The 12,542-nt window shown below is 46.5% G+C and overlaps 1 protein-coding gene across 1 annotated transcript in view; it reads left to right on the forward strand.

Annotated features, from left to right (window-relative positions):
- COL23A1 (collagen type XXIII alpha 1 chain) overlaps positions 1-12,542 on the forward strand; it is a 146,726-nt gene that overhangs the window by 109,452 nt on the left and 24,732 nt on the right. The window contains exons 6-7 of the mRNA XM_085532091.1: positions 1,280-1,287; positions 4,647-4,673. Of these exons, the coding sequence (XP_085388217.1) occupies positions 1,280-1,287; positions 4,647-4,673 (35 nt within the window). The remainder of the gene's footprint in view (positions 1-1,279; positions 1,288-4,646; positions 4,674-12,542) is intronic.

Genomic DNA, 12,542 nt, shown 5'->3' on the forward strand with positions numbered 1-12,542 from the left:
TATGAGTTAATAAATCAAGATTACGATTCTCAGTTAATATATTGGCTTAGATCCACTGACTTCTGTATACAGAAGAAACTAAACCAACACTAATAGCCTGAGTGAATTTTAGCACTAAGAAAAATGGATTTGTGAGTGGGGGGAAGATTTGTAGCTGGCACTTGGCAGTGGCTGCGTGTGGGGCTGGCCATGTTCAACTGACAAGCACAGGTTAATGGGCTGAGTTTTGGCAGCAGACACTTTGGTCTCAGCCCTTATTCTTCTGCTTTTGGGGGTTTTCTTATTCAACTTTTCAACATAAGATTATTTTTTTTAAAACAAACTTTGAGAACCTCAAAGATGTGTTAGCTTAAAATATGCTTCTCATTGTATTTTATAGAATAATACACAATGAGGAAAGCTAATGATATTTTTTTTTCCTCCTTTTTAATTTTTCCCACATTATTATTATTTTTTTCTTTTTTAATTGTAATTTGTTTCTGGTTTGGATCAGCCAAGAAATGGAGCATGAAGGAAACCAAACCAAGCAAGCTCTGGGACTCCTCGCAAGTGGGAGTGAATGTGGATTGCATTAGAGCAGGAGCTCAGGGTTCATCTTCGGGTAGCACCAACCAGGGCAAATGCTGGGAAAGCTGCAGAAATCAGCAGGGCAGGTAGCAGACACCTTGCCTTGCAGGGGTGCACAGCTCTCTGTGGTTATTTATTACTGTTTATTAACTACTGTTAATCACAGCTTCAGCCAGTGATACTGGTACTTAAAACCTATTGTAGATATGTGGGGTTGCTGCATCCCTCTGGCCTTGAAGGCAGCCATATCACTGTGCTGCTGCCATGGCAAGGATAAGCTTTTGGAATTTAATCTCCAGCTCCTCTTCCATAATAAAGTGGAGCTCCAGGGTGAAGATGCCCTTTTTTACTTGTGTTGAGGGGCTCTGTGGGCCATGCTCCGTGGCAGCATGGGATGCCCAGGCAGTGAATGTGGGTGATGCCTTGTGCTGCACTTGGGGCCTTGTGCAGAGAGAGAGAATGGAATCATGCTGGGAACAAGGGTGTAAAAACTGATTTTATGCCTGATTTTATGCTGGCAGGGCAACAACATGCATGACATGGGAGAACGAGGGTAGCATCAAATTTGTCTGGAAAGTCATCATGCTGGAACTGAACTGAGAATTAACGCAACTCTGATATATTTTTTTTCCCCCTTTTCTGTGCTTTTTTAGGTTATGCCTCATCTTCACAATTAAGTGACTTTATTCTTTGTTTTTCTTTTGTTTTCCAGGACCTGCAGTAAGTATCGTGGATTTTACTGTTGGATCGACAAAGTTAAGGCTTTCCCCTTCCCTCCCCCCCAGCCTCCCCCTTTCCTTTCTGTGTCATTGCAAAAGCACAGCATTTTTTGGTAGAGGTGTGTCTGGAAGGAAAATTGGTACCAGATGCTGCTGTATTTTTTTCACAATGGTAGACAAATGGTGTGGGGGGGAGTTCTAAAATGTTTAACTCGCTGCCCTCGGGGACTTCCAGTAATTTTAAACCCAGCAAATATTCAGAAGGAAAAAGAAAAAAAAAAGGAAAGGTTTCCCTTTAGAGTTTCTTTACTCAGCTTCTATTGAGCCCCAGGAGCGCTATGCTAATATTTTAATGTTTTGATGGGATTTTTAGTTCTAAAGCTCTGCCTTGCTTTTCTTATCTGTTGTGTTTCCATCACTTAATATGGGTTTGGTAGCCGTGCAATGGGGGCTGGAGGGGAAGATGCAGTTTGCTTGCTTCTCTTTGAAGTCCTGGGGAGAATAATGAGCATTCTTCCCAGTGCGACCAGAAAATTTATGGGGAATTTGTGCTTTGAAGGGGTAATAGTTGAAAATGTGTCAACTCCTCCTTCCAAATGTTCGGACGTGCCTTTCGCTGTGCCACCGCCACTTCCAAATCTGAGGTTCTCCTGCTGCTTTTGGAGCGAGAAAAGAGCATTCCATTGGGCCTTCCTCGCTGCCGAGGAGTTTTTAAAAAGGATTTATGGGTGTTAGGTGCTTCTGTTTTCTTTCTACCTTTCTTCCCCCAGTGCTGGAGGAGAGGCAAAGGCTGTTGGCAGCCATGTGTTTCCCTGTCCATGGTTGCATTAACAGAGACATTTCTTCACATCGCTCTTGTCTCATAGGGCCTCACGGGGTTGAAATGGGGTCATTTCAGGAAAAATAGCTCGGCTAGCAATTCTTGGGCTAATTAATTTCCAGTTCTGTCCATCTATCTAAAGGCTGGAAGGTGATGGGGAGATGCACGTGGAGCGTGGGAGCTGTCACAGCGCTGTGGCTTTGGTTCTCCTGGGATGGACCGTGTTGCTGGTGACATTGGTTCATGGCATTCAGCCATTGGAAATTTCACTTCTATTTCAAGTTTGTTTTTTAGCCCTAAGAGGGGATTGAGTAAAGTTGTTATTGGGCCACATTTTGAAGGAGCAAATTAGGAAAATTTAAGGCTTAATGGCTTTGACTTGACTGTTCTTAGGGGAGATCTGAACACGTTGACTCTAAACGTTGTGTCCAGCATTAGCCATAAATCCCAGATCCTGGCTGGCTCAAGAAAGGCAAACAAATGAATTTGTCTTGTCAGTTTGTGTTCAGAAGTTTAGTCTGCCCATGAAATAATTTTTCTGTAAATATTCTGTAATTACAAACCACAACGCGGCCTCTCTGCCCACACAACAGAAATGATGCCGTGCGTTTTGGAGATGTTTATGATGGTGTCAACAGGGCAAGTGCCATCCGAAGGGGTGAGCAGAGCCCTGCGTGGATGCACAGTGCTCAGGGTGCTGGAGCAGAATTTTTCTCTTACTTCAAGTACTTTGGCTTTTGAATGGGTTGATTTAACCCTTTCTGCACCTGCTGTCAGCCCACATGCAGCCAGCCATGCTGTGCTCCCTCACGCGTGCTCTCTGTGCGCTTCATGGTGCGTAGTTCGGCAGCATATGGTGCACTCTGAGTTTTGCTTTGTCTCTCCTTGGTTTCATTTCCTGGTTCCCACGGCACTACTGAATTGCAGGCAGAGCGCAGGGGAGATGGAACACAAACAAGGCACTTTTCTCTCCCTTTGCCCTTCCAGAGACAACTCCTGGTTTAGTTCATTTAAAAAATAATCATCTCGCAGTTTTTAGCTCAAGTAGCGTTTTCCAGAGACTTCTTTAAACACTACAATAAAAGTCCTAGAAGCCACAGAACCACAATGTTATTTTATTTCAGCAGTACTGTGTTTAGCTCTATTAGTTTCTTCTGTTTCTTGATTTTTGGCCATAAGGAATCGATTACATCTTACATGTACAGCATCGCACTGCTAAGGCTGTATCCTTGGTTCTGTTGTTCCCTAGTAGCAGTTGTTCTGGCATTTCATTTTTTGGCTGTCATAAGCTGGTTGTGTGTACGAAATTATTAGAATTTGTGGTACAGGATTTGTGGCTGTTGGATGATTGATGGTCCTGTCTCGTGAGTGAGGGGGGCTCTGCTGTGCTATAAAACCTCTGTTTCAGAGGGTATTAAAATCACATGCTGGGTAGGAAATTTCTGCCATTGAAGGATAGACTTGCCACAAACATAATTAAACATTTACAGTCCCAGATATTAGCAGACACTTTATGTATTAGCGTGCTGACTGGGGAGCTCACCAGCAAGCAAGTTTACAAGTGTTTCCTATTTGTGTGTGTGCTCCAGTGCCATACATCTCCATAAAAACCTCACCGTATGCTTCATCCCAAGGCTTCAATTTGTTGAATAGGTGATTGTGGAAGTCAGTGTTGTTTCTGGATGAACCAATAGTGCTGCAGGGGCACTTAGCAAGAAGTGAAAACCATTCTAATGGATAGGAAGGGGCTGTCAGAGCTGCTCGTGCTGTAAGAAACGTGCGGAGCTCACTGCATATCTGAGGCATGCTGACATAATCTATGTTTATAGTAGCATATGACACTGCTGTAGCAGACACATGCCTTACTGCCTGCTTGTGTACCAGCTAATGCTTAACAGCTCCTTCTCAGGAATCTGCCTGGTGTCTGGCTTACAGCAGTTCCTCGCTGTGCCACCGGCTCAGCTGGATCTGTAAATGCCTTTGGGAGCCCCCAGAGGGGGAGCAGAAAGGGTGAAGTCCTCTGGGTGAGTTGGGTTTTTCTCTGCTGATCCTACAGGTATCATTAATGACTTAAGGTCTTTCCCCATAGCATCCTTTGCTTTCCACTTGACTGCAAACAGAAACGAGGTGTAGAGGTGAGCTGGGGGAATCTCAACCTGAAAGAGAGTAATGGATTTGAAACGGGAAACCTGCACAGGATCAGGTGCTGGGGTAGTTCAGTGCTCAGCAATCACCAACAAAACCTCTCCCTGGTTTAGAGATGGGGCTGTGGGCATGTGGCTGGGACCCTGCTGTTTGCTCCATAAGCAGCAGGGATGGGGGCAAGCTGGCCAAGCCTTGGGTAAGTAGCTCAAGTGAGGCATTTGGTCAAAATCTGGGGGAAAATGGCTGTAGGCATGACCTTCTGGGGGAAGAAAATTGCCCTGAGAGGTTTCTCTGGAGGAGTTCTGTCCCAGGGCCAGCGGGGGAGCTGACAGCCCCTGCCTGCCTGTTGCCGTGTGCATTGACTGACCTGATATCTCGCTTGTTCCCCACCACAGGGGCAGTCAGGACGCGATGGTTACCCGGTAACTCCTCCATTCCTTTTATTTTAATTCTCTTTTAATCTGCACCCCATCATCCTTTCTGTCTTTGCCATGACACTTGATTTTCTTTGCGTGTCCTGATCTTTTCTTTTTCCTATTTTCTGCCCTCTTCATCAGTGATGGCCTTCTGAGAGATTTGGCCCCAGATCTCAGGAGCCTTTGCAGTGTTCTCCATTGTTTACAGAGCAAAAGGCTTGAAGTCTTTCATGGTATTACAGAACACTCTTGTGGTATTTGCTATTACACTCCTGCCTGTTTACTTTTTTCTCAAGAAGACTGTTAGGAAAACTTGCTCCTTGTCACTGCCACCTCATGCCCTGTCCTGATTCCCCCTGAGCAGCTGTTAAACCAAACCAACATCTGTTGGACTTTGTGATTGTGATGGATGGAGAGCTTGAGGGAGGAGGGCTGGAAGGGAAAACAAAGCTGATTTCAGTTCCCATTTCCCCTCCCTGAGGAACACAGGATCCTTTCTCCCTCAGGCCCAAAGGAGGAGAGGTGTTAATTCCACAGAATGAACAGGTAGACTTCACAGTAGGATGGGGCACCATTGCTTGCATGGCTCCATCTATGATGAGACTATGATGACTATGATCTCCTGGCAGCCATGTTGGAGGCTCATCATGTCTGTGGGGCATCAGCAGAGCAAGGAGGGCACAGAAACACACAAGTGGTGGTTCAGCGCTGAGCTCAAGGTGGGAGACTTTGCTCTAGCTGACCAATGTAATTGTAATTTTATGGTGGCTTGCTGCTCTTGCAAGATGTGGCTAACCACTGATGAATAGGCAGTACCCATAGCTGTGGGAAAGTTTGCCCTGATCTTTGTGTTGGTGATGTTCTGGCAAAGCGTGTGCTTGTGGTTAGTCAAGGAGTCCTGAACATTGGGAATGCTGATATGAAATAGCAGTTTTCCTAGCACAGAGCATGGCCCCCAGCCTGGCCTGGCAGCCAGCCCCAGCCTTGTGCTGACTGCAGGTTGTGGTGAGGGATTCTGCTGCTGCCCCAGGGCTGCCAGCGACCTCCAGCTCTGCTGCTATATCTGCACTGGGAGAACAGCATTTTATCCCTGGAAGGTTTTTGCTCCATCTTCTTACTCCCTGGGACCTGCTGTTGCTGCACTACTGGTTTTATTCTGAGCCTTGCAAAATGATGAGCCAGGGAACAGTGAATTGCTGACCTGTGGCTACACTAAGTAGCTTTATGTAATAAGGAGGTGGTAATAATTGTGTTTTCAATATGTATATGTGGAGGAGTAAACAACATAAAGCAGAATTGAGAGTAATTCAGTAGGAGCATGTGGGGAGACTTTATTGCATTCAGTTGCTTGGGCAAACTGATGTGATTATTTAGTTCCCTTCTGGCTGATCTTAGCTCTGAGCAGGTAAAATTTGAAGGTGGATGTGGTCCTCACCTGGCTCTGTTTGCTTTTGTACGTTAGTGCAGGGCTGGTGGTGGGGGGTGAACTGTGTCACAGCAGGGGATGCTCAGGGCTCAGTGGGATGTTGTTGTGGGAGAGCACCGTGCTGGGGGCTCTGATGGCGACAGGGATGGTGGGGAGGGCTGGGCACTGGCATGGCAGAGATGCCTCTAATGTGAGAAACTTCAGTTGAGCCCTGTGAGTCTGTGCACTCATTGAAACATGCAGGGTGGTTATGCTATCATCTTGGTACCTTCTGATCATTTCCTAAAGGTTTTTCCTTCTCCCATGATTTCTGCAGTTTCTTAACAAAATTGCATGAAACTTCAGCTACAGGCAAATGCAGAGGTAGTGAGTGGAAAGTAAGTAGTGTTTGGCACCAGAGATGGATGTGGTAACACTTCCACCTCTTGGATAACAGTGCTTTGATTTTACTTGCAAGCTGCTAGCACTGAAGCAAGGTGCTGAGTGCAATAGGGAGAGCAGATAGGCTCTGAGGAGGGCTTGAGCCGGTCTGTCAGTCCAGCTGGGCTTTGAGACTCTTGTTTAACAGTTAAGCACGTGCCAACAACAACGTGTGTTACCCTAAATCCCTTCTGGTTTTGAGTGTTGGAATCAAATGAAGTAAAATAGAATACAAGCTTTCTGTGGCTGTGGGCTCAAAGCTTGTTTCTTCTGGTGAGCTGGGACACATTGGCCAGGCACGATCCTGGTCAGGAAGAGCCTTCAGTGTGCATTAGTGAAGCTGTGTGGTGTGGATTGCATGGAGGGCATAGGGGCATAGCACCTTCCAGGGCCCTTTTACCTCTCTGTCTGTGATGCTCAGCTCCCATTTCACTGTGCAAACAGTTGTCCTGCTCAGGAACATGCCCAGTAGCCATGGGGACTGCAATGGGACTCCAGCTGCCCCCACTTTGAGTGTGCATAAGTGGGTGCTGAGCTCTCCTTGCTGCCCTGGAGGGTGTTGCCGAGCACGGCTGCAGGCAGGACAGACACTCCTGCTGGTTTTCCTGCATTGTTTTGCTTTGGCACCCCCCTCACCAGCTGTTCTGAAGAGATGACAGCAGTTTTGGATCAGATTGATGAGGTTAATTTGGATGACGCTTTTGGCATTTGCCAAGAGTGCCCACCCCAAACTTACACACAGCCCCAGAGCTCGATTTGAGGTTCTTGTGTAGCTGTACTGGAGCAGAAGGGAAAGTAGATGTGTGCTGTCCCCACACTCTGCTCTGTGCCTGAGCAGGGGTGACCATGCTTACCTCACTGTAGAGTGGGTGCATTAGTTTGGGGTGTCATCCATCCTTGTAAAGCCAAGAAGGGAACATAGGGCTGGGCTTTGCAGAGGGTCAGTGCAGGGGTGCTTCTGGCTGCCTATGCTAGTGGTGCAGACAGCTGTGTTTGGAAAACAGACATGAAGACCAGATGGATAGTCTACTTCCAGTACAGCTCTTCCAAGTGACCTTCTGCTGCAGGCAGATCTTCCTATCATGAGATTGTTTAGTGGAATCAGATCGTCTATGGAGGAGAGAAGTAATGGCTGGGAGGTGCCTTTCAGCAGCCTGCACTCATCCTTTCCTACTTCCTCATATGGGGATGGTTTTCTCCTTGCCTTCAAACCACTCAGCTCTCCTCCTACACAATATTTCTCCTCTCTCTCAGTGAGATGTTGTATTTGCTCACCAGAAACCATTTCCTTCCCTCTTCCCATCTACCAGAGAGCCTTCTGGAGCCCAACTCTGCTGAAGAGTTTCATCTGCCTCTGCTAACTCATTCCTCCCCAGAGTTGGTCTCCACAACACCACCTAAACGTGACATCCCCAATGGAGAGTTGTCACTTCAAGTGGGAAGAAACCAAAGGAATTAAGTTGATTAATGAGGTGAATTACTTTATGTGCGTGTCTTCATTAATAAAAAGCAGAGCGGGGAATAGGCTTTGCAGAAGAAGTGTGATAGGAAACAGAGTTGTCTCTTACTTTATGCATTTTCCTTGGAATACTAGCATCTATTTATAGTTGAGCAGAGTGTTACTCATTTGGTTCTTCCAGTGTATCGTGTTTGCCTTTGAATTTTGTAAATCATTAATGCATGTTGCCTGACAGAGCTTTGGCATTGCTCTGCCCATCTCTTGCAGTGGTGGCAGCTCTTCAGGGTTGTGGGGAAGGGAGAGGGCTTCCAGTTCTGCCTGCTTAGAAGTTACGCACCTTCTTACTCAAAGTGATTCACTACCCAGTAATACCATCCTTTTCTGCTGACGGATAATTACACCAACAAGATGAGTTAGCAGAGTTCTGGTAAAGGACAGTGAGTCGTTGGTTGTTTTTAATGATGTACTTTGCAACAGGGGCCTTCCAAACCCTCATTGCATCCTGGCACTTTGTGCTGAGTGAACTTTGAGAATAGCACAGACTTTGCTCTACTCTGATGCCCCTTGCAGGGAATAACTGCTGAGTCAGAACTGAGATACTCTTGCACAGGATAAAATCTCATCTTGGGCTAAGTTGCAGTTGGAGCTAAGCGGCTCAGCATCTTCTGAAATGCTTTTTGGGGATCTCTGCATAGTGAGCTAAGTGCTCAGCTGTAGTGCTTAGAGCCAGAAATGAACTTGCAAGGATGACAACCTCTGGTTTTAATTAATTTTCAAGGCAAAAAGCGAAGCCAAATGTTATTTCTGAGCTGATGTCTGGGAGCAGCGGGGCTGAAGGAGCGCTTGCAGAAGGGAAGCTGGCTTTGTAGCTCCCAGGACCTCAGCATGGCAGCGCTCTTGGTGGCAGCCCTAGACCTTGGCTTCAACCAACTGAGTTTGGAGTTTCCTCCAGCGAGCAATTAGGAGTTTCAATTAATGTAAATAACTCAGCAGGGGAAAGTCCATGTAAGCTGTTTGTGTGCAACCCATAAACGTGCTCTGAACACGGGCTGATGTGCGAGAAATGAGGAACACATGCCAAAGCCAACCGCTGGTGGCAGTTCCTCCATCTTGCTGAGGTCCCTTTGAGTTTCCCAGAAGGCTCCAGAACGTGGGTTTAGCTGGGTGTGTTTGGGAGCAGCAGATTAACGCTTCAGGAAGACTGCCAGGAATGGGAGACCACGCTACATGGTCAGACCCCATGGGCTGCAGGATCTCATACTTTTCTTGTGGGTTTTTTCTTTGTTTGGTTTTGTTTTTGCAATAGGCTGATGCTTTCCAGACCCAGAGTGGTAGCTTGTCTATAGACGTGGAGTGCTTGTATGTTCCCTGGGTGTTTCAGGTAGTTGTGAATGCCTGTATCAAAAGTCATATTTTAATGCTTGACTTTGTTAGATATCTCATAGAACTACATTGTGTAATTAGTATCCATCCCCACAATGAAGGTTGCCGTTGTCAAGTTGACTTTTTCATTTCCTCGGCTAGGTTCATCAAGGCCATAACTGTTGAATCATAGTCATAATCCTTAATTGCAGGCTTCAGTCCTATGTTTGTTCTCATGGGTATCTTTATTCATAAATATTCAGACTTCAGGGATGTCTCCTGTGAATTAAGTCATTTGCTCCCAGTAAGGCCCCAAAAGACAGAAGTAACAGAAAATTCATTTTACAAGGCAGATTTTGTAGCTTGAGTTTCTTCATTCTAACATCAGCTTTTTGGCCAATTCACGTACTGCCTAGAGGGGGTAACTTTAAGCCAGGAAAGCAGACCCAGTGCATTCTCCTGTTGTGTCCATTTACTGTCTCTATCTGTGGAGACAATGACTTGGTAAAGAACATCTCTTCAGAGCAGCGGTTTGTTTTTCTTTGGATTTAGAGGTAGGTTTTTGCACAGGGAAAAATAAAAAGTTGCCTCATTGCATCCAGCAGGAGAATGGCAGATGCATTGGTTGTCTGCTGGGCTTCCCATTCCTCTTCCAGCACTGCTGGCCAAGCAAAGGCACCAACAACAATTGCAAGGAGAATTTTTCTGCTTGTACACAGAAGAAAACTAAGGAAAACCAAGTCTGCTCATTGGGCTCAAAGGGGAGGCAATCCCAGTAGAGCCATAGAGCTGGAATTGCATTAGCAGGGCAAGAATATAAAGATACTGAGAGGTTGAAGTGTTTGCTTGGAATTCTCCAACACAGTTGCTTACCAATGTCGAAGTTTAATTCCCTTTCTTAGCTGGATGTTAAACACAAAATGTCCAGAACCCAACTGGGCACCAAATGCTTACAAGGAGGGGTTGCACGGCACACGTGGAACCCATTTCAATCTCAGAAATTTGGGGGAAGTCGGGGGACTTTCTTCCATAAAAGCATTTGGTTGTTCTGGAAGCAAACTTGTGCCATGTGATGCACAGATGAGCTCTCACTCCTGACCTGGTGCTCAGCAGCAGATGACACGATCTCATGCAATTGTGCAAGAGTGTGGAGGAGCAGGAGCTGGCCCATGCAGCGGGGCAGGCAGCTTTAGGGCTTCTCTGCTTTCTTGTGTGCTGGGAGGAGTGGGTGATCCCATGGCTCTCTTGGGACATTTCTTCATGATGCATCGAAGCAGCTTCAGGAATTGGAGCAGTGTCTGGTGCCAATCCTGTGCAGTGATTTGTTCCCATCCCTTTGCACTGCTCAGAATTGAATTTCCTTCCAGGCATCTTTGGAAAGATGTCTAGCAAAGCAATGATGGAGTTCTGCGAAGAGATGGAAGGTGACGTGCTGGAGTTCTGTGTTAAAGGCAGATAAAGGGGAAAAGGTCTCTTATCTCTGTGATGAACCACTAATGAACATTTTTGGTGCATCTGGGAAGGGAGCTGGGAGCTAAGTGCTGCAGCCCCCCTTTGCTGGTGGTGCCCAGGAGGACCAGGACGATGAGTTGGATCCAGTACTGCTCCAAAAGACCCTTGGGTGTGTGCCAGGGCTGCTTTTTTCTTTCTTTTCTTTCTCCCCCTTTTATTTTGTATTTTTAAAGGATTTTGGGAACCCTTGCAAGCACCGATATCCACACTGGGATCCCTTTGCAGAGGACGTTGGGTGGTGGGGCTGCTCGTGTGGCACAGCCCAGCCTGCAGGGTGGCAGCTCTCCTGCAGAGTCCCACACTCTGGTTTGCATTATGGGTGAAGTTCTTAGCACATTGCTGCTCGTTTCTGCTTTGTTTCTGTCAAAGAATGGACATCAGGCTGCCCAACAGTATGAGGACTTTTTTTATGATTGTTATGTTTTTGGAATAGAGCACAATTTTTTGTTGTTGGTTTATTAACCATGCATGGCCCTTATCAGGCTGCTGCTCTGCATCCTCTGCCTGAGCTTTCTGCTGGGGATTCGATGTCTTCAGATGTGGCTGCAGGACCTGGTTCCATCTGAAGCATGTTATTAGTGAAGGGTGTTGATTAGCACATGAGCAGATCTCATAGCCAAAGGGGATTTGTCTGGACTCAGCTATTGCCTGCAGTGGTGCTGCAATTGGTGCATGTGGGGTAACCCTTCCCACAGGCTGTAGGAAATCAGCCTCTCCTCACCTGTATGTAAGTGCTGCTGCTTGGAAGGGTCAGTGATTCCTAGAGTGGTGGTGGTGGATGGAGCAGAAATAAGCTCAGCAGCACCCGGTGATCCCATGCCTTTGGGGGCAGTGCTAAAATATCGCCGTGCCCTTTTGTTCGGACACTTTTCTCCTTCCCAAATGTAAGATTTTACTATTTCTCTAAGCCACAGAGGCAGAGATTGAAGGCAGTCCTTTGGATCCATGTAAATTTGACTGCAGGGTTCCTTCCGACCCCTGTGCTAATTTTTAGCAGAGCAGGAAACATTAAAAATAACCACCAGAAAAGATTTCCCAACTCAGAAGGGTTGGCCTTTTAGTGGCCTTTCAGTAATCTTTGGCTTTGTTTTCACTCGATATTTTGCTCCTAACATTTCTGCAGCGTTGCTGAAGCAAACCCATCCCCAGTGATGGAGGAAGGCAGGAGGTCAGCCAGGCTGGCACCCAGCATCCCCCTGAGCAGGATAAGGGATGTGTAGGGGATGTGTTCATTATTAGTGCAAGAGCTTTTGCTTTGGAATCAGAGCTCATAAGTTCCACATCTTTTCTTCTTAAGTGAATATAAAATTGTTCTTGAGCCTTTTGGTGGCTCTGAACATTGGGTGAATCAGCTGTCACTGCAAAAATGAGGTATTTTGGTGCTGTGTCCTGACCCTCCTGAGTTTCTACTGTGAAACAAATGCCAGAAATATAATGAGAGTGCGTGAAGCAGTAGCAAACTGCACTCACACTCCAGCGTCTCACCTGGTGCAGGTCTGTGCTCTCAGCTAGCACATAAATCATGTCTTCATGTGATGGGTGTTACTGTCTGGGAGTGCAACTGCAGCACCTCTCACCTCTGCTCCTGCTGACCCATCTCCTCGCCTCCCACGCTCCAGCATGGCTCCAGCCAGATGCTGCAGATGTGTTTTCTTTATCAATCTGACAGGAACATTTCCTCCTTTCCCTTCAAATG

This window comes from Coturnix japonica, unplaced genomic scaffold (genome assembly GCF_054131305.1).
Source record: "Coturnix japonica strain WE unplaced genomic scaffold, WE-NBRP24 Scf048, whole genome shotgun sequence".
Lineage (NCBI taxonomy): Eukaryota > Metazoa > Chordata > Aves > Galliformes > Phasianidae > Coturnix > Coturnix japonica.